This window comes from Dermochelys coriacea, chromosome 1 (genome assembly GCF_009764565.3).
Source record: "Dermochelys coriacea isolate rDerCor1 chromosome 1, rDerCor1.pri.v4, whole genome shotgun sequence".
NCBI lineage: Eukaryota > Metazoa > Chordata > Testudines > Dermochelyidae > Dermochelys > Dermochelys coriacea.
In genome coordinates this window covers 218,219,121-218,241,692 of record NC_050068.2, presented here as the reverse complement: position 1 = coordinate 218,241,692, position 22,572 = coordinate 218,219,121, and the positions used below count along the sequence as shown (strand labels likewise).

Genomic DNA, 22,572 nt, shown 5'->3' with positions numbered 1-22,572 from the left:
CCTGTAAAAACTCAGGTGGCTAGTCTGCACTGAAACCATACTGCTCTGGGACCCAAGCTAGCTAGATTAAAGTTAGCTCAGGTACGTCTACCTGAGCTGCTACTACACTATGTGATTGCACTGTAGATATATCCTTTGTCCTCTGGCATGGGGTTTACAGTTATTGAGTAAATATTGAAATCTCTCCTTAGACGAGCATCAGATGTTCCTCCTCTAAACCCATTAACAACGAATCCTAGGATTGTCACACATTCTGTCCAAAGAACTGGAGAAGGTGCTAAAAGAGACAAGCCTGCAGTGACTGCCGGGAAATGAACAAGATAGGAGTTAATGCTTTCTGTCTCTAGGATGAAGTCTATCCATCCCTCTTTTTGCACCTTTCCTGACCAAGATATTTGCTTTTCCTACAGTAGTAAAAAAATGTATTTAAAACTGATCACATGAATTGTTAATCACAACTGTTCCAGTCTGTGGCATTTACAGAGATTTGTACTGCTCCTCTATTCACTGGCTGGACATGTTGCATAAATAATTATCAACAGGAATAACAATTATATAGTAACTAAGGTCATATACTCCCTTGATCTCTGGGCAAACCTTCAACAGCCCTTGGGGGCCATTCCACTGTGCATTGTGGGAAGTATATAGTCCTGTGTTTATACTCTGGCCCACAAACCAAAATTTTCATGGAATTTGGTCTTTTCCTCCAAATGAAGCAGGAGCGCTGTGAGTAAGGACTGGGGTGCACTGCCAGAGCTGTGTGTGTGAAGCTCTTGATTGACACTTTGACACAGCAGATTGTGCTGAAGGTCAGGAGTCAGGTGCATTATCAAAGCTGCGTGGGGATCCTGGGACTGAAACAGCAATAAGGTGGCAGCTAACAATGCTGCCCCTATGAATCAGGAGGTCTCTTGTCTGTAAGATTTCATCCCAGCACACTGTGGTCCTGTCACTTTGCAGAAGGTTGTGGTTCAGGGCATAGGAATTAACCAGTCTATCTTCTGTGTTTTGAAAATGACAGTAGACACACCCTGATGTGAACAGAGAGCTATCCTGCCCTGTGTGACTCAAGGACCCTGGGTAAGAGTTCATTCCAGCACCCTGGGATTCTCGCACCTCGTGGGAAGTCAGGGCTGGTTTCTCAGCAAATGGGCTTCCCAGAATGAACTGGATCAGAATCTTTTGTTTACATCTGACTTTATTAAGATAAACCAATAGTAGACACAATCCTGAAATAAGCAGGGAATTCCTGGAGAGGAATCGTATGCAGAAAGAGTCAGAAGTAAGCAGTAGGAGATGGGACAGCACTAGGTGAAACACATACAGAGAGAATTTTATACAGAGCGTCCGACATTCTGCCTCAAAACCCATCAACAATGAGATCTAGACCTGTGGTCTCCTCAGAGGAAGTAGTGGAAGTGCCATTGCTCCTGCCATTCAATACTGGATTAGACAAAGATGTGGAGAATGCACGACCGGCAACAATCCAGCACTAGCTCCTGGGCAGTGGGAAAGAACTGGGCTTATAGATCCTTTCCATTTCTAGGAGATTTGGTCTAGGATCAGTCTCTTGATTGAAACCCTGTCCTTTCTCTGGGGCAGTGGTTCCTAAACTTGTTCTGCCGCTTGTGCAGGGAAAGCCCCTGGCAGGCCGGGCCAGTTTCTTTACCTGCCACATCTACAGGTTCAGCCGATCGTGGCTCCCACTGGCCGCGGTTCACTGTTCTAGGCCAATGGGAGCTGCTGGAAGTGGCGGCCAGTACGTCCCTTGGCCCACGCCACTTCCAGCAGCTCCCATTGGCCTGGAACAGTGAACCGCGGCCACTGGGAGCCACGATCAGCCAAACCTACGGACACGGCAGGTAAACAAACCGACCCAACCTGCCAGGGTTTTCCCTGCACAAGCGGCGGAACAAGTTTGGGAACCACTGCTCTGGTTAAATCTGGAAGAGAGCTAATGAACTGGGTGGCCTTCTAAACAGTCTCAGCTGGAAGCACAGACACATGTTTCCAGTGAGGTTGGAACAACAAAGAGCTCTGAGATTTGGACCTTTACTCTTGCATCTTTTTCCTGAAAGCTGAATCTCTTATTACACCCAGCAGTCACCAGAGCAACATGGACATGATGAGACACTCTCCCATTCACAGCACACACATTCTTGGGGACTGATGTGTTGGGCCCAAGGAAAGTTATTACATTTAGCAACATTGGCTGAATTAATACAGTGAATAGCAACTCTCCCTTCAACACTTTAAGGCAAATCCTCTGGCTCTCCCATTCCCAACCCACCTTCTCCACTGGACTCATTGGGTGATGTCACAGGGAGTTTTGTGACATCATAAACAGAGCTTGGCTGAAGTCTGGTGTTTTTCCACTTTAGTCATTTTCAGAAGTTTATATTTTTTTTTCAAAATGTTTTTTTTGTGGTGAGTTCATGCCACTGAGCACGGTAACCTCCACCTCCACCTTCCTGCATATTATACAGCCCCAGACACACAGTGATACAAACCCTCCAATCTGATCTCTCTGTGAGCTGCCCATGGTGAGGGATGGGCTCGCTCTCTGATTTCACATCCATGATGGGTTTTTTCATCAAATATTTGTTGCCACAGTTTCACAAATTCGATGAGATGGTACGATACAAGGGAAGTTATTCCAATTCATGTTCTCCTTTTTGGATGTATCTACAGCAACACATTTCTCCACAATGAGGTTGTTTGGTTCTCCAGGTATCCAGAACCTGTAAGACGGAGAAGTTGATGTGTCAGACGTCAGACGTATCATTATGAGTGACCAAGGGGAAAGAGTTCTAGCTGATGAGGATGGAAGAATGGTGGAAATGATAACCTATGAATCCTCCAGAGAGATTCCCCTTCCTCCCTAAAATGGATTTGTAGCTTCTGATCATGATGCCCTAAGAAATTTTCCTTTTGCTGGATCAGAAACATTTAGCTCCAGTAGGTGACAGATATCTCTCTCTAAGACACACACATATCCACTATGCTGTATGTGAATCTGTTGGACAGTCTTTATCCCAAAAGGTACTCACACTGCCGTCTTGTTATATGGAGTCAGATCCACCCAGCGCCACTGGCCTTTCTTCTGTTGAGCCAGACCAATATAGTAATTTTCCACTTGGATGCCAATAACTGTTCTTTTTACATAATTGGAAATGAAATCCTGGATAAAAAAAATCAATTTAAATTTCACTAGATTCAGTTACTGAGCAGACAGTAGCAGGCAGGCAGGAATCTCTGGGGACTGTGAGTCTGGATGGAGATGTTGATGGCTAAGGAAGCCCATGACTGCGTGACCATGGAGCCAGAACTACTCACACAAACTCAAGAGCAGGTGTGTGTGTGTGTGAAGGTCTCCTCTAGGGCTGGGCACTGAATTCCCAATAGAGTCTGATCCCCAGCAAAGATACCTGCTCAGTTACCGTGTTGATCACGACCAGGTGGGAGCCCATCCCTGTGCAGTTCCTCTCACTGTCATCCCAGTTCATGATGTCTTTAGAGAAGTAGTAGCAGCTGGCCTGAAAGGGCTCCCAGCCCAAGGGGCAGCACGTCCAGACTCGCCCTGTGAGGGAAGATAAATCCAAGGAGAAGGAATCATAATAATTAGAGATGGAAAATCCCTACTCGTGACATCTTTGCCATTGTCTATGGACAATGTTGAATTGTTCCCTCCAGTTTATTCTGAAGGGGTTGATGTATTTTTAGAAGACATTAGCTAACATGGTCAGTAAGCCCAGTGTAGACAAGGCAAGGTAAACTAACATGTTAGCTGACATGTTCTAACCACGTACCTTTAAATTCTCAACTGGACAAAGCCAAAAATGACTCAGTTAATACAGTTTCCCCCCATTCATTTGCAAAGACATCCATAGTCTAATGGATATGAGAATGTTAGTGTTAGAGAATATTTCCTCAACCTGAATTGCTCTTCTTTTTCTCCTGTTATACTTTCTCTGACCATTCTCAATTAACCCCTCCCCATCCTACTTGTTCACACCCTGCCTGTGCTTGAAGAATGTTGCTATTTCTCTCCTTAGCTTTCACTTAGCCCCTCTGTACAAACTTCATTTTCTCCTCAGGGGTGAATCCCTGCAGCCCATTGTCACTGTTTTCTGTCAGTCCAGACCTGGGTGTGAATCAGGCCACTAGCCCAGAACGCTGGCACAGGGGTGATTTCTTTTCTCTTTCAGTGTCACTGACCTTTCCCTTCATCTCTCCCCACGACACAATGCCACTCTGCAGAACCCTGGGGCAGGGCCTTGTGCATTTCACAGCTTGAATTTCCCATGAGGAAAGTGACTGGTAAAGGAGAGAAAAAAAGAGAATGGATACAATATTTCCCTCCTCTTGCTTCCACATACAACCTGATTTCTTGTCCATCTCCTGGCCAAGAACTGTCACAGTATGGTTGCTCCTATATGGGTTTGCTTTATTTTCATACATACCCAAACAATCTCCCATAGGAGGAGAATAGGGTAGCTCAGCTTCCTTCATCTGGGAGAGTGGGGGGGGGGCATTCCTTCAGTGGGAGAGTCGGGGGCTAGAATGCAACATTCTTTAAACTTAAAAGCCAAACCACCCTCTTGATATAAACAAAACAACACCAAAGGAACCAGCTGCAGGAGTAAAAAGAATGCAGGCAGAGGTCCAGCAACAGAGTGGGGGCTACTCAGTTTATTGCACCCAATGCTGCATGTATGATTACCTGCCCTGTGGGCAGATGGCATATGTGTGCATTTGGTGCAAGGAGCTCCTGGCCCTCAGAGACTGTGTACAGGCTTTGGAGACCAGAGTGGCTGAACTGGAGGAGCTGAGGGAGACAGAGAGTTACATAGATAAGACTTTCCAGGACACAATATAATGGTTCCACCCCCAGTCTGACTATCTCTGTGCTGTTGAGGAGGATGAAGGTCCCAGGGAAGGAGAGCATCTAATTGGAGCAGAGGGAAACAATCCCATAGTTGGGACCCTCCTTCCAGTTGATGTTGTGGTATCCTCTCCCACTGAGGATACCTCTCCGGAGGAAGGAACTCCAGCTATTAGAAAGAGGCAGGTATTAGTAATAGGCAATTCAATCATTAGAAACATAGATAGCTGGGTTTTCCATGACTGGGAGAACCGCATGGTGACCTTCTTGCCTGGTGTGAAGGTTGCGGATCTCTCGAGACATCTATATAGACTTATGTGTAGTGCTGGGAGGAGCCAGTGGTTATGGTACATGTAGGTACCAATGACATAGGGAAGAATAGGAGAGAGGTCCTGGAGGCCAAATTTAGGCTGCTAGCTAAGAGATTGAGGTCCAGGACCTCCATGGTAGCATTCTCTGAGATGCTCCCAGTTCTACATGCAGGGCCAGTTAGACAGGCAGAACTGCGGAGTCTCAATGCATGGATGAGATGATGGTGTAGGGAGGAGGGGTTTAGATTTATTAGGAACTGGGGAAACTTTTGGGAAAGGGGGAGCCTATACAGGAAGGATGGGCTCCACTTAAAACAAAATGGAACCAGATTGCTGGCACTTAACATTAAAAAGGTTGTAGAGCAGTTTTTAAACTAAGGGCTAGGGGAAAGCTGACTGGTGTGGAGGAGCATGTGGTTCAGACATCCCTTGGGGAGGATCTATTAATAGAGAATCTCTATGTCCTAGTGAGGATGAGAGGATGGAAAATGATAAAATACAGGCAGGGTCTGATCAGAAACAGTCAAATGAAAAAAAAATCCCATTCAGTTACATCATGTAATGGCAGACAGCTAAAAGGAGACAAGTTTTTAAAGTGCTTGTATACCAATGCTAGAAGTCTAAATAATAAAATGGGTGAACTAGAGTGCCTCATATTAAATGAGCATATTATTATAATAGGCATCACAGAAACTTGATGGAATGAGGAAAATCAATGGGATACAGTAATACCAGGGTACAAAATATATTGGAAGGACAGAATAGGTCGTGCTGGTGGGGGATTGGCATTTGTGAAAGAAAGCATAGAATCAAATGAAGTAAAAATTGTAAATGAATCAAACTGTACCATTGAATCTCTATGGATAGAAATTCCCTGCTCTAATAATAAGAATATAGCAGTAGGGATATATTATCGACCACCTGACCAGGATGGTGATAGTGACTGTGAAATGCTCAGGGAGATTAGAGCGGCTATTAAAATAAAAAAACTCAATAATAATAATAATAATAATAATTAATAGGGGATTTCAGTTATCACTATGTTGACTGGGTATACGTCACCTCAGGACGGGATGCAGAGATAAAGTTTCTTGACACCTTTAAATGACTGCTTCTTGGAGCAGCTGGTCCTGGAACCCATCACAGGAGAGGCAATTCTTGATTTACTCTTTAGTGGAGCACAGGATCTGGTCCAAGAGGTGAATATAGCTGGACCGCTAGGTAATAGTGACCATAATATAATTAAATTTAATATCCGTGGCAGGAAATCCACCACCGTGCCCAACACTGTAGCATTTAATTTCAGAAAGGGGAACTACACAAAAATGAGGAGGTTAGTTAAACAGAAATTAATGGGTACAGTACCAAAAGTGAAATCTCTGCAAGCTGCCTGGAAACTTTTTAAAGACACCATAATAGAGGCTCAATTTAAATGTATACCCCAAATTAAAAAACATAGTAAGAGAACCAAAAAAGAGCCACTGTGGCTAAACAACAAAGTAAAAGAAGCAGTGAGAGGCAAAAAGGCATCCTTTAAAAAGTGGAAGCTAAATCCTTGTGAGGGAAATAGGAGCATAAACACTGGCAAATGAAGTGTAAAAATACAATTAGGAAGGTCAAAAAAGAATCTGAGGAACAGTTAGCCAAAGACTCAAAAAGTAATAGCAATTTTTTTTTAAAAGTACATCAGAAGCAGGAAGCCTGTTAAACAACCAGTGGGGCCACTGGACGATTGAGCACTCAAGGACCACTCAAGGACCACTCAAGGACGATAAGGCCATTGCGGAGAAACTAAATGAATTCTTTGCATCAGTATTTATGGCTGAGGATGTGAGAAAGATTTCCAAACCCGAGCCATTCTTTTTAGGTGACAGATCTGAGGAACTGTCCCAGATTGAGGTATCATTAGAGGAGTTTTTGGAACAAATTGATAAATTAAACAGCAATAAGTCACCAGGACCAGATGGTATTCACCCAAGAAGTTCTGAAGAACCTCAAATGTGAAATTGCAGAACTACTAACTGTAGCCTGTAACTATCATTTAAATCAGCTTCTGTACCAGATGACTGGAGGATAGCTAATGTGACACCAATTTTTAAAAAGAGCTCCAGAGGTGATCCCGGCAATTACAGGCCTGTAAACCTGACTTCTGTACCAGGCAAGCTGGTTGAAACTATAATAAAGAACAATATCGTCAGACATATAGATGAACATAATTTGTTGAGGAAGAGTCAACATAGTTTTAGTAAAGGGAAATCATGCCTCACCAATCTATTAGAATTCTTTGAGGGGGTAAACAAGCATGTGGACCAAGGGAATCCAGTGGATATAGTATACTTAGATTTTCAGAAAGCCTTTGGCAAGGTCCCTCACCAAAGGCTCTTAAACAATGTAAGCTGACATGGGATAAGAGGGAAGGTGCTCTCATGGATTGGTAACTGGTTAAAAGATAGGAAACAAAGAGTAGGTATAAATGGTCAGTTTTCAGAATGGAAAGAGGTAAATAGTGGTGTCCCTCAGGGGTCTGTTCTGGGACCATATTCATAAATGATCTGGAAAAACGGGTAAACAGTGAAGTGGCAAAATTTGCAGATGATACAAAATTACTAAAGATAGTTAAGACCCAGGCAGACTGCGAAGAGCTTCAAAAGGATCTCTCAAAGCTAGGTGACTGAGCAACAAAATGGCAGATGAAATTTAATGTTGATAAATGCAAAGTAATGCACATTGGAAAGCATAATCCCAGCTATACATATAAAATGATGGGGTCTAAATTAGCTGTTACCACTCAAGAAAGAGATCTTGGAGTCGTGGATAGTTCTCTGAAAACATCCACTCAATGTGCAGCGGCAGTCAAAAAAGTGAACAGAATGCTGGGAATAATTAAGAAAGGGATGGATAATAGGACAGAAAATATCATGTTGCCTCTATATAAATCCATGGTACGCCCACATCTTGAACACTGTGCACAGATGTGGTCACCCCATCTAAAAAAAGATATATTGGAATTGGAAAAGGTTCAGAAAAGGGCAACAAAAATGATTAGGAGTATGGAACAGCTTCCATACGAGGAGAAATTAATAAGACTAGGACTTTTCATCTTGGAAAAGAGACAGCTAAGGGGAGATATGATTGAGGTCTATAAAATCATGATTGGTGTAGAGAAAGTAGATAAGGAAGTGTTGTTTACTCCTCATAACACAAAAACTAGGGGGTCACCAAATGAAATTAATAGGCAGCAGGTTTAAAACAAAAAAAGAAAGTATTTCTTCACATGTTTCAGAGTAGCAGCCATGTTAGCCGTGCATTCCTTTTCTTATTTCTTCACATGATGCACAGTCAACCTGTGTCAGAGGATGTTGTGAAGACCAAGACCATAACAGGGTTCAAATGGAGCTAAATAAATTCATGGAGGATAGGTCCATCAATGGCTATTATCCAGGGTGGATAGGAATGGTGTCCCTAACCTCTGTTTGCCAGAAGCTGGGAATGAGTGACAGGGGATGGATCACTTGATGATTACCTGTTCTGTTTATTCCCTCTGGGGCACCTGGAACTGGCCACTGTCGAAAGACAGGATACTGGGCTAGATGGACCTTTGGTCTGACCCAGTAGGGCCATTCTTATGCTTTTATGTTCTCTGTTGGCAGTGGTAAACAGTTCTACTGACTGACTGGTGCAAGACAATCTTTCTTGGTCAACAAGGCAAACAAGAGCAGTTTCTGATCCACATGGGGTGGGTCGAGTAGGTGTGGCCAGGAAACAACTCATTAACATTGTCATGCCTTGCTGAGCAGTAGCAGGTGTCGGGGCCTTCAGTGTTGTTGAATCTGGGTATTTTCTTAGCCTATTTACAGGTGTACATTACTTCCAGGAAATCACCTCTTCCAGAGCTCCCAGGCCAAACACCAACATCATGTCCCAGGAAGCAGCTCTGCCCCAGGAATTGAATCTAGGTGCACAGATTAAGGAAGAGAGAAAACTCTTGCTGTTTGCCACAGTGCCCCCAAAAGAACCTGCATCCCAAAACTAACTTTGGTACAGATCCCATCAGTCACACAAGCACGGGAAGGCAGAGCATACTGGAGGTGAACCACTGGCTATGAGACCAGTGTGAAGCTGAAACTTTGGGTGTTGTGAAACATTGGACACATTCCAAGGAGAGAAAGGGCTGTACGAACAGGATGGGCTGCATCTCACAGGCGGTGGAGGGGCTAATCTTCTGGGTTGGAGACTAGCTGGGGCAGCCAGGAGGGTGTAAAACTAGCAACACATGGGGGAGGTTTCTGAGGGGGCGAACACAGTACAAATGTTTAAATGTCTAACTTAAAGTCAAGGCGTTGGGAACTTCTTGAACGGAGGTGGCAAAAAGTGTGAAGAGAAGTGGTTTTTTCAATTGCATACGTACCAGTGTCAGGAGCCTGGGTAATGTACAAGAGGATCTGGAAAATCTCACTGATGAGAAGAAATTTGATATAATTGGCACTACTGAAACCTGATGGGAGGCTTCACATGACTGGAATGTTAAAACTACTAGTTATCACCTGTTTAGAAGGATCAAATGGGTAGGAAAGATGGCGGGTGGCTGTGACACTCACAGAGTCCCAATGCCAGAGGGCAAGGGCCTCACTGGTAACAGGTAATAAGTTTCACTTGGCCTGAGCAGTTCAGTGTACCCCAGTTCATGGATGTCATAATCTGTGTCTAATAGGTGTCACATAATATGTCATTGGAAAACTAATAATTCACTGAACAATAATTGTCTTGCGTGATGTAAGTATATGGTGTGTATTAAAAGTTATGACTAGATAGGCTGGAATTATATCTAAAATGTATATAAACCAGGCATGTAAGGGGGATTTAGTAAACAGGTCTGCCCTAGACAAAGGAATGTGTTTGCTTCTCTGACTAGCCTGGTCATCAGGCAGAGACAACAAAGGTCTATTTACATACTAGGTAAACAAAGCTATCAAGCTAACAAGCAGGGAAGAGAAACTTTATCTGATCTATAAAGACAAGGGGCCTAAACCTCAAATGATAAGCAATGTATCAACTGATTGGGTACAATATTACTGTATTATGAAAGTCTATTGATTGAGATATTTTATGAAAGCCTTTGACACACTAGTGATTAATATCAATGTGCAATGTCTGTATTAGCAGAACATAAGGGATTGTGAATACTCATTGATTTCATGCTTTAAAGTGTGTGTCCAAACAAAAGAAGAAACAGGTCTCTTCCAGACAGGATGGAATGTCACATTTATCTACCTGTCCCCAATGAAAATAAGCAAAGTGTGACCCAAAATAATGGAATCCCCACTTACACAGAAAAGCAGCAGAGGAATGGGAAGTCCACAAGAAGGGAAGAACAGCAAAAGGTCTTCCTGCCTCTTGAAATAAGGTTGTTGAACTTCGGAAGATATAAGCCAGAACAGAAATAATCTTTGGCATTGATCACTGGACAGATACAAGGGCCTGAGGCTCTTGCAAGCCAAGAAAGGTGGATCCTTCAACCAAGGCGGGGTGGGTTTGAAGTCTCTGGGAACTGAATATAGGTGAGATAACTGCTTAGGTAAAGATTGTACCTTGCTATATTAAGTTTTAGATTTTTAGATATGTGTTTTCACTTTTATTCATTTGGGATCTTTACTAACTTTATTCCTTTTGCTTAGCATCACTTAATCTATGTCTTATTGTGAATACTGTTTTATTTTTGTTATAACCAACTCAGTGCTGTGTTTGAGGGGAAGGTGTATTTATCCCAGTTAAGTTAATAAGCTGTAATGTACCTTTGTCTCTTTAAAGGATCAGACAAACCTTATTATTTTCCTGAGTTATCCAAGAGAGAGCTGGACACTTCAGGGCACACAGGTTTGGGAAAAATTTGGGACGGGGGTGTGTTAGAGTCACCCTGCAAGTAGTAACCCAGGCTGGTGGAAGTTGGAGGGGGGCAATGGGGCTGTAGAAAGGCTGCTGGAGTCAGAGCTGCTGAACCAGGGATGGATGCATTGCACACAGACACTGAGGGTGACCTGCATACTTGCAGGCTGGCCGTGAGTATCCTAGGCTGTGAGCTACAGCTGCAAAGCATTGAAAGGCAGCCAGGATTGCAGGACAAGTGCTGACACAACCCACCACTGGTTTGGACTGCACCCTAGAATTTGACAGTGGCACTCTACATTAAAGATACCATTACCTGCTTTTGAGTTATTAATAACTCAAAAACGCAAGATTGTCAATGTATATGGATCAATGTGATAATCAACAAAACCCAGGAAGAGGTACGGATGGGGGTGAGTTACAGACCAGCAAATCAAACTAGGGAACAGGATGAATTGCTCCTTCCTATAAATTTGTGGAAAGAAAAATTATGTTGTTATGGGGGGAATTCAATTTGGAAGCCAGTAGTAAATCTCATTAGAGTTTCTAAAAATGATAGATGATAATTTTCTAACAAAAACGGTATTGCACCAAACACATTTTGGACCGCATTATGAACAGCTAAAGATGAATTATCACTGACCTGGAAATTGGTGGTTGTCTAGGGACCAGTGATCATGCCCCAATTACACTCCTTGTGGGCAAACCTAAGACAGTCCCAACCAGTTATGTGTGTATGTGTACACACACACTTTCTGCTTCAAAAGACCTAATTTCCCAAACCTGAAGAAGATTATGAGTGAAATTGATTGGGAGGAAAAATGTAGACAGAAAATTGTGAATGCAAATTGGGAGTTCTTTAAGGAGAATTTATTAGATGGCCAAAACCCCATGATTCAGAAATTGTGACAGAGAACTACTTTGCTTAAAAGCCCATTCCAGTTAAGAGGTCAAGTGACAGCAGGAATTAGAATAAAATATGTACATAAAACCAATAGAGAACAGGAAAGTAGATAGAAATCAGTATAAATTAGAAGTTATGGCGTATAGAAAAATGTTAAGGGATGTTAAAGACATCAGGGAAAAATCCATGGCTGGCAAGGCTTAGGACAATAAGAAATGTTTTTTAAGTATATCAGGAACAAAAGAATTCCTAAGAACGGTATAGGCCCATTACTATGTGTAGATGGTAAAATTGTTAATAATTCTCCAGAAAAGGCAGAAATATTCAATAAATATTTTGGTTCTGCATTGGAAAGAAGCAGGATGATGTATTCATATCACATGAATATTATGTACTTTCCAGATCATTAGTAACTAAGGAGAATGTTAAACAACAGCTACTAGGGATTAACATTTTTAAATCAGTAGGCCCAGACAGCATGCACCAAAACATCCTAAAAGAGGTGGCTGAGGAGTTCTCTGGCCCACTGGTGTTAATTTTTAGCAAATCTTGGAACTTCAAGGAAATTCCAGAAGACTGGAAGAGTGCTGTTGTACAATTCAATTCAATGCAAAAAGGGCAAGTGGTATCATCTGGGTAACTATGGGCCAGTTAGCCTGACATAGATCCCAGAAAAAATATTAGAAATATTGATATGGGCATCACCCAATAAAGAATTAAGGAAAATAATAGAATTAATGCCAATGAACATGGCTTTGTGGAAAGTAGGTCTTGTCAAACACATCTGATTTTATTTTTGATTAGATAAGTTTGGCAGATTAAAGTAACTGTGTAGATATATTTAGAGTTTTGCAAAGCTTTTTAGTACCACATGACACGCTAATTAAACAACTAGCACTGTACTACATCAATAAAGCATACATTAAAAGAATTAAGAACTGGCAGATCTCAAAAAGAAGTTGTCAGTGGGGAATTACCAGTGAGGGGGGTGTTTCTAGTAGGGTTCCACAGGGAGCAGGACTAGGCCTGATGCTATTCAACATTTTCATCAATGATGTGGAAGTAAATATGAAAGAACTGGTGATAAAATTTGCAGGTGACACAAGGATTGGCTGACTGGTAAACAATGATAGGGCCACACAACAACCAAACACACAGAGAGACCAGATTGAAGGCAGAAAGGTACAACTCATCACACTGCACCGCAGATTGGCTCTTTTGCAGAGCGTCGCAAAGGACCTAGATCACATGGCTTCCCTAGCCTGCACATGGGTCCAGACAGGGCCATCCCAAGTGGGGTGCGGGGCTTGGGATAAATCAGCCTGTATTGGCCCCCCTTAACATTTTTTCTACAGGTTAAATCTGGTGTGGGGAGGGAACACCAGTGCTGGGAGGCGAGGACAATCAAGAGTCACAGGGTAGCACTTGTGCTAGGGGTGAGGGGGCCCCCTGTGCTTGGGGGGTCCCAGAAAAGGGAGAGGTCTGGGGCAGAAGGGCAATGGATGGGGTCAGCCTGGCGCTGGCGTGTTCCAGCGGAGCTAGGATGCTGGTGGCTGGTTCGGCGGTGGGCGAGCAAGAAATAAAACGCATGCTTCCTGCCGGTGAATGCGGGCCTGACCCTCACTGCTGGCGCCAGGCCCCCCGCTAACCCTCCTGGGCTGGCTTGGCCCCCTGAACCCCTAATCCCACCCCTCCCAGGCCGGCCTAGTGCCCCCCCGCACAACATACGCACACTGAAGCATGGGGCCCCCCAAAGCATGGGACCCAGAGCTGCTGCCCCAATTCGCCATTCCCAGGGGACGGCTCTGGGTCCAGGAAATCCCATATAATTTAAAATGATGGCTTGTAATTTTAACACAGTTTCCAATATGCCACATATAAGGAATTGGCAAGACCAATATGGGGATATTGCATCCGGTTCTTTTGTCCCACATTTTATAAAGGATGTTGATCAATTGAAGAGGTTGCAGAGGGCAGCCATAAAAATTATTCAAAAGTGCAAAAATAGCTTTACTGAGAGACTTTAGGAGCTCAATCTGTTTAGCTTATCAAAAAGAAGATCAAGAGGTGACTTGATTATACTGTCTAAGTATCGTCGCAGAAAGAAAATACCCGGTACTAAAGGGCTCTTTAATCTAGTGGAGAAATGCAGAACAAGACCAGTGACTGTAAATTAAAGCTGGGCAAATTTAAATTGGAAATAAGGCACCATTTTTAAGAGAGGGTGATTAATCATTGGCACAAACAACCAAGGAAAGAGTTGGATTCTCCATCTCTTGATGTCATCAAATCAAGACTGGATGCTTTTCTGGGAGATAGGATTTAGTCAAACTCAAGTTTCAGAGTAGCAGCCGTGTTAGTCAAAATAAATTTGTTAGTCAAACTCAAGTCATTCGTCTCAATACCAGGATAACTGAGTGAAATTCAGTGGCCTGTGATATTCAGAAAGTCAGACTAGTTGATCCATTCTGGCCTTAAACTCTATGAAAATCATTTCTTTGAAAGCTGAACAATGATTACATGACAAAAAAAGAACTTGTAAAACTGAATAACAGCACCATTTGGTGACTCCTACAATAACAGTTCTGCAATATTAATCCCAGGATGCACCTCTTTGGATAGAGAGAACACATAAATTTGCTCTGACTTTTATAGAGGAATATATCAACCAGGCTACCTTAAATCCCCAACATCAGGGAACTAGGAGGAGCATGTAGAGCAGAGGTGGGCAAACTACGGCCCGCGAGCCACATCCGGCCCGCAGGACCCTCCTGCCCGGCCCCTGAGCTCCTGGCCCGGGAGGCTAGCCCCTGGCCCCTCCCCTGCTGTCCCCCATCCCCCGCAGCCTTAGCATACCGCGCCGCTGGTGCAATGCTCTGGGCGGCTGGGCAGCGCAGTTGCAGAGCCATGACCTGACCTGGTGTTTTGGGTGGTGCAGCTGTAGCGTTGTCAGCCACTGGTGCTACAGGCAGAGCGGTAAGGGGGCAGGGAGCAGGGGGGTTTGGATAGAGGGCAGGGGAGTTCGGGGTGTTGGTCAGCGGGTGGGGGTGTGGATAGGGGCGGGGCGGTCAGGAGTGGGGAGGTCTGGGGGTGGTCAGGGGAACAGGGGGGTTGGATGGGGCAGAGGTCCCAGGGGGCAGTCAGGAAGGAGAGGGGGGTTGGATGGGGCAGCAGGGGGCAGTCAGGGGTGGGGAGGTCTGGGGGTGGTCAGGGGACAGGGAGCAGGGGCTGGTGGATGGGACAGGAGTCCCGCGGGTGTCGGATAGGGGGCGGGGGCCAGGCCACGCCTGGCTGTTTGGGGAGACACAGCCTCCCCTAACTGGCCCTCCATACAATTTTGGAAACCCGATGTGGCCCAGGCCAAAAAGTTTGCTTCCCCAACGTAGAGGGTGGAGCAGCTTTATAAATACCTTGAGTGATCTCATGAAGCAGCAGCAGCTGAGTGGTTAGAGTAGAAATTTCTCATGCTTAGCTATAATGTGATGTTAGGTTGGAATTAGCTGAGCTGTCCTGGTGTTAGGTAAGCAGAAAAAACATACATCCCATTTTTGAAAAAAAAGTTGAGGCTTTTGTACTCAGGTAACTTGAAATCGGGCTCGCTCTACATAGATGTATGATGATATCCTCTGATTTGTTGAGCACCATCTATTCCTATTGAACTAGGAACTGAAGGGGTCCAGTACCTTGCAGGAGGGGTAAATAATGATGTCCTCAGTGACAATAGATGTCCTGGATATGTTTCAAGAAATTTGGTTCATGAGTAAAAAAAGTTATAAGAGATCAGTAATTACAGCTGGGAACTAATGCCCTGGATGCAAAAGGCTCTGTATACCAGTTCTCCTGAACCAGCTTGGTCCCCTGAAGCGGAGCCAAATTGGAACCAGTGTCCTAGAGCTGAAAAGCTCTGTATCCCATCCCCCAATTCTCATGGCTGAGCTGATCCCCAGACGTTGGGGCTCAATTAAAACTCACGGCCTAGAGAAGAAAGTCTCAGAGATCCATTCACTGATCTCTTAAACCATCCACTCTCCATGACAGGGAGCTGAATTAGAACTCATATGGCTCTGTTTATTGTTCTCTCATCCTGCTGAGCCATCTCAATCTCCATCAGGGCTAGTTAATATCCCTGATCCTCTGGACATATATCGCTACACCATCTCATCTACTGCCCATTGCAAATCCACTCCCTCATTCCCCTTTGCCAGTTCAGGAAGGATTTCCCTACAGTGTATTCTTCCGGGCTTTTTCCAGGCCCAAATGTTTGGACTCCCACCCAAATCTCCCCTTGAGGTTTTTCTTCAGTGTAATAGACCCCTCACTGTTAGGGAGTATTTCCTGATTGTCTAGCAGGGTGTTTCCCTCTTTGCTCAGTTTTATCCACCTTATTCACAAAAAGCTGGGTACTTTTCTTTTGCCTTCTGGTTTCAGAGCATTTAGGAAACACTCTGGTCACATTCAAACTTTTCTCCACAACCATGAGTGCTAGAGACTTCTTTTTTGCTTTTAATGAGAGCTGGGATTGTCTCCAAGAGGTGGTGCTTTAAGTAAAAAAAAAAAAATCAAATGTTGTGAGGCTCACGATAAAGTTGTGAGAGTTGGTTATTGAGTGGGGGGAAGCTTTGGATTGACTAGGCTGTCTCTTAGTTCTTGTCTAATGAGGCACCAACCACTGCTTTAAAGTGCAGGATAGCCAACCCTAAGTGCTCAAACATCATCAATCAGACCACTTCCCCCCCACAAATGATGACATTTTATAACATAATAAATTATGGGATCTTATGATTTGCCTTGTGGGCTTTTCTCCTTTCAGGGTCATGTTTTTGAGATTTTTTCTGAAACCAGGAGGGCTACAAACTTATTTTTTAAATGAGTGCTATGCTATGATCCTGCACAATCACATGACTCCAGGATCTGGGGCTTTAAGAAAAACAGCAAATATTGTGAGATTTGTGATAAATAATGAGAGTTGGCAACACTGAGTAATCCCCGGGCTCAACAAACCTGGCAACACTAACAACAACTTGTTTCTCTCCAGTCAATTTCTTCTGGAAGGAAGCTCCAGCTCTTTACTGACTGTATTTACAGTAGATGCTTCCCCAATCACAGAAAATCAGCTGCCTCTGGGATGAAATGTGGCAGCTGTTTAATGACACAAAGAGTAGGTCAGGACAGTAGACAACAAGTGAAAACCCAAATGGACCTGCCTGGGGGATTCCAGGAGGCAGTTTATAGCTGCTTGAGGTGGGATTTGACATGGACACCTGACTAAATGCTGCTATTGATGTGCAATACATTGCCCGCTCTTTAATTTCCACAAGGGAGCAGCATTTTTTACATATTACACAAAAGGTGTCACTTCCAACAGCCCCTGGCACTTCAGGGTCAGACAGTGAGGGAGGTGTATCCTCCTGAGTGACCCACATCACACCCTGCAGACCATGACCTACAGCACCCCTGTGCCCAGCACCCAGCCGTGTATGAAAGCCTGGCCTGGCTGCACTGGCTCCTCAGTCCATGCTGTTGTGTCTGAGACAGCAGGAGGGAAAGGCCCAATAACAGCGACAGAAAAATAATGAAACCTTCCCCCCCACACACAGCCTTTCCTCTGTAGCCTGGGGGGGAGGGGGCCTTCAGTCTCCTGCCAAGCCTGTAAAGGTTCCCACCGCCAGCAGGGGTGAGCGAAGGCAGCGAGAGATCCAGTGACTGCACACAAATGATAATGGGCTTCATCACACTTGCGACAGAAACCACCGAGAAACACAGGCGTGCTGCGGGGAGTGGTGCTGGTGATTCAGGAGGGGAAACTTTTCTCTCTGTGTCAATAGGCAGAGTGTGGGATGGGGCAATGGATTAACTATAGAGGAACAGACTATTTTTCCATCTAGCCCAGCATCAGGCTTCTTGCAGAGACTGGTGTTAGATGCCTCAAATAAAAATAATATATCTCCATATCTAGCTACCTGTCCCACTTTGAGGTTGGGGGAAAGAGGGGACAGTTCTTTCTGGCCCCTATAGAGATCATTTGTCCCCTAATGCCTGAGGGTTTTTTACCTTTCTCTTAATTATGCTGCTCTTTTTATATCCAGCAACTGCACCAGACTTGGTTGATTCCCTGCAGCAGGCAGTTCCACAGGTTGAGTTTACAAGCCTTTCATTTTACTGATTCTAAATTTACCGGCCACTATCTTACTCGAGATCCTTTTTGTTTTTGTAAGATGGGAAAAAGGAAAGAAGCAGGGAGGACAGACCCCAAAGAGACCAATAAAGTCCCTTCTTGTTTTATATGTTTACTTTTTCTTTCCAATGCAGCCAAATAAACAGAATTCAAAACCCACCCATGCAGCCGGAGATGACACAGGCCTTGAGGACAAGGGCACAAACAAGAATGACCCAGGGGCTCAGCCAGGGGCACAGTTTCCTCTCTTCTGTGGGGCCTGAAATACAAAAGGTAAGAGCAGGTAAGAATCACACACCCTTTCCCAAAGATAAAATTGCAGGAGAGCCCAGGAGGCCCAGTAACCCCGGTTTTCCTGATTCCAACACAGTGTCCTGAGACAAATGTGAGGGAATTTTCTGAGAATTACACCTGGACCCAGAAGCCTGTAATTAAAAATGGCTCAGTTACAGGAGCTGGGATTAGTGCAGGGTTCCCCAACTCTTCTCTTTCTCTTTTTTCTCTCTACCCACAAGACTTGTCTCTCCTCCTCTTTCCCCTTTATTCCTTCTCTCGTCCATTGCTTGGTCCCCCACACCTCCTTTTCTCCCCATATATATCTCCCCTTCCATCTCCCCAGCCACTCCTCCTTTCTCTCATTGCATTCTCTTCCTCCACCTCTGCCCACCTCTCCTTGTTTATCCCATCTTTCTATCCCCATCTTCTCTACTTCCCTTTTGTTTATCCTCTGTACTCCCTTATCTCTCCTCTCCCCATCCACCTTTCCTTACTCTTTAGGGATCTGTCTACACTTTGAGCTAGGGGTGTGATTCCCAGTTTTAGGATACATACCTGTGCTAGCTTTGATCAAACTAGTGTGCTAGAAGTAGACTGTAGCCATGGTGGCATGTGCAGTAGGAGGGTCTGATGACATACCTAGCATATCTAATGAACATGCACTTATGGCAGCTCTCCCCACTTGCTGTTTGCACTGCTCCAGGTAATCTATTTTTAGGATTAAAATAGCTCAAACAAAGCTGGTGTTGATATGTCTCCTTGAGCTGGGACTCACACCCCTAGCTCAAAGTGTAGATATTCCCTTCTATCTGTATGTCTACATCGCAATTGGAGGAGTATTGCAGCGTGCGGAAGGCATACCTGTGCTAGCTTTAATCTAGCTGGGGCAGGTAATGATGGTAGTGAGGACTGGGTGACGTAAGTTTCAGCACAGGCTAGCCGTCCCAGTACAAGCCCACTGGGGACCCTGGGTGGGTACTTGCATTGCTAGCCTCTGCTGGGGTCCATGCCGTTGCATCTCTGCTGCAATTGTTCACACAGGCATGTCTACATGCACTACAATCACCCTTTCATTTGCGGTGTATATGTAACATATGTCTCTCTCTTCCTGGCCTGTTACTCACAGGTCAGTGCTCTAAGTTGCCTAAAGGAATGAAAGTCCAGCTCAGCCCGTTATATACAATTGTTTATAAAAGTCAGTCAAAGTTGGAGACAAATACAAATGGTAAAAATTTGGTTGTTTACAGTGAAAAAATCATGACCAGTCTTCAAAGCATCTAGTAAGGTCGGAGGTTGGCATTGTAATGAGCACTAAGATTGTAGAAATGGGAGGAAATGTTTATGGTTGAAATCATCCAAATGTGTTTCAAGTGGTTCATTTAATGGGGTGAGGTTGACACCCCTTCTTGGACATTGTTTCTGTGGGGTCATTGAAATGGACAGAAGGTGATTGCTTTTCTCTCATAATTTCATTATCCCTTCTCCAATTCCTTTGGGCCATTCTCCAGCCCGGTTACTTCCTGGTTCCATTCTCTTTGTCCCTCTATCTCATCTTTTCCAGCCATTGTTCCCCCATTTCTGTATGGTCTTTCCCCAGAACTTCTCTCCTCTAACACTCCCTCTCCATTGCCTTCCCAAATCCTTATTTCAACCCATCCCGCCCTACAAAGTGAGATGAAATCCCCATTCTCACCTGCAGTTCCTGGGCTGGATTTCCCCGTTGGGCTCATGGCCTCTCCCAGAACCTCACTATCCCCACCGGTGACTCCAGGGAATACACGTAGCCACCAGCATAAGGGACTGTTCTACTGAAGAACAAATTGTACTCTGAGCTGGTCAAACACAAATGAGGAGCCTTAATGATGTCTGATGAGATAGCAAGGCTGAGAGCCAGAGCCTGGAGATAAATATCCCACAGAAGGGAGTGGAGGGAAGGGGAAGTTTTCAACTGGTCTTGTGTTGGCTCATTTCAAACCAGAAGTACATAATTATGAGAAATAAAAACAACTCCACCCTAGTCCCCCTCTCCCCCCCCAAATATATACATAAAAAAGTGAAGAAAATGAGAACGGAAAAGAGGAACTATCCCCCATCCCTGAAATATTTTATTTCGAAAATATTCATGCAGTTTTGCAACATGTAACTTTGTAACATTAACCTTCTATCTGCTAGATTTGCCCTGTGTCTGTGGGGTGGGAGGGGGAATTTTTAGCCTGTCAGATCTCACACGCTATGGATTAAGCCAGTTTAAGGCCAACACAAGCCTAATGTTTGCTATAAGGGAGGTTCCCCAGGTTTAAGATGATTAAGCCAGTTTGATACTGCCTGCTTTTCTAGGGTTTGTCCCCTGTCCAGTACTCAGACAAAACCAGATGTGGCTTTGTCGGGAATCACACACACAAGGTCGTGCCGGCGGGGATGAGGCAGCGTGCTCTTAAATATGGAGCTCCCCTGTGAGGTGAGACGTCGCTTTCACCATGAAGGGGAAGGCATATGCTGTTCCTGGAAGTACTGGCATGTGTTCTGTGAATGTGTGACAGGCCATCCTACTCTGCCATGGTACATTTTTTGTTTTTCATTATCAGCTTTCTTTAATCTTTTTACATCATGTTCATTTTTAACATCTTTTTCTACAAAATTAGGCAGTCTAGTTTTTAGTTTTCTCTTAAACAGAATGTCTGCGGGAGACAATTAGGGTGACCAGATAACAAGGGTGAAAAATCGGGACGAGGGTGGGGGGGTAATAGGCACCTATATAAGGAAAAGCCCCAAATATTGGGACTGTCCCTATAAAACTGGGACATCTGGTCACCCTAGAAACAATCCACGGTTCAAGGATGCTGCCTTATAGTTAAGCAAGCCTAAGTCAGGATTTGAATTAGATTAGTTTGATTTTTTTAGTAGCTTCTTTATAATTTTTATACCATTCTCCACTAGACCATTTGTCTGTGGGTATCTAGGACTTGCTGTAATATGCCAGAATCCATAATATCTCACAAAATTTTTGAATTCATATCCTGCAAATTGTGGATATTTTGTTTGACGTTACCATTGAAGGAATATCATACCTAACAAATATTGATTTATGCGTGTTATTATACGCTTTGCTATGGTGTTGTCCAGTAAAGTAATCTCTGGAAAGCGTGAGTAATAGTTTAAAATCAAAACATAATCTTTACCTGATTATGATATCTGAATAAATCAATACCAACTTTATACCAAGCCTCTAAAACTTCCTGAGGTACCAGCATAGGTTCTTTCACAGGCTTAGGCTGTAATTTTTGATGCTTCACATTTCTTAACGGCTTTTTTCATCCATTTGAGGCCAACACAGCTCTGGCCCTTCTTTTGTATTTTTTATTTCCTAAATGTCCGTCATGAATTCTAATAAGCATGTCAGGCTGTAATATTTTCGGAACAATTATTCAGTTGCTTCTAAACAAAATACCATCAATCCCTGAAAATTCTTCTTTGAAGTGAAAATATGGACTAGGAATATGGTGTCCAGGCCAACCTACTGTTATAGCTTTTATCACTCTTGGCAAGGTCTCATCATGTACTTTGGCTGCTGCAAACACAGTCCACATTTTTTCAGAGACAGGGTCGTTTTTCTTTGTAACAGGGGTGGCCAACCTGTGGCTCCGGAGCTGCATGCGGCTCTTCAGAAGTTAATATGTGGTGCCTTGCATAGGCACTGACTCTGGGGCTGGAATTACAGGCGCCAACTTTCCAATGTGCTGTGGGGGTGGGGTGCTCACTGTTCAACCCTAACTCTGCCACAGGCCCTGCCCCTACTTCAGCCCTTCCCCCAAGATCCCCACTCCTTCCTGCCCCCTTCCATGAGCCTGCCGTGCCCTCGCTCTTCTCCCTTCCCCCAGAGCCTCCTACATGCCGCAGCAGGCATGGGGAAAGAGGGGGAGGTGCTGATCAGCAGGGCTGCTGGCAGGCAGTAGGGAGCTGATGGGGGGTGCTGACGTATTACTGTGGCTCTTTGGCAATGTACATAGGTAAATTCTGGCTCCTTCTCAGGGGCAAGTTGGCCACCCCTGGTTTATAAGGTTCACATGCATATATCAGATTCAGAGTCATTTCCTGCTACAGTATTGTCAAAAGCTCTAGACCAGTGGTTCCCAAACTT

At 44.3% G+C, this 22,572-nt stretch overlaps 1 protein-coding gene across 6 annotated transcripts in view; it reads right to left on the bottom strand.

Annotated features, from left to right (window-relative positions):
* Nucleotides 1-1,185: 1,185 nt before the first annotated feature.
* The window catches only part of LOC119854830 (C-type lectin domain family 4 member E-like), a 58,260-nt gene continuing 36,873 nt past the window's right edge, over nucleotides 1,186-22,572 (bottom strand). For 3 of the 6 annotated variants that reach the window (XM_043514368.1, XM_043514364.1, XM_043514377.1), the window contains 3 exons: nucleotides 3,429-3,580; nucleotides 3,051-3,181; nucleotides 1,186-2,741 (listed from right to left, as the gene is read on the bottom strand). In XM_043514368.1, the coding sequence (XP_043370303.1) occupies nucleotides 2,594-2,741; nucleotides 3,051-3,181; nucleotides 3,429-3,580 (431 nt within the window). In that variant the 3' untranslated portion in view covers nucleotides 1,186-2,593. Of the gene's footprint in view, nucleotides 2,742-3,050; nucleotides 3,182-3,428; nucleotides 3,581-4,218; nucleotides 4,318-18,318; nucleotides 18,418-20,127; nucleotides 20,411-22,572 lie in introns of those variants that run through there. The other 3 variants (XM_038399989.2, XM_038400008.2, XM_043514384.1) reach the window with 3 other exon arrangements.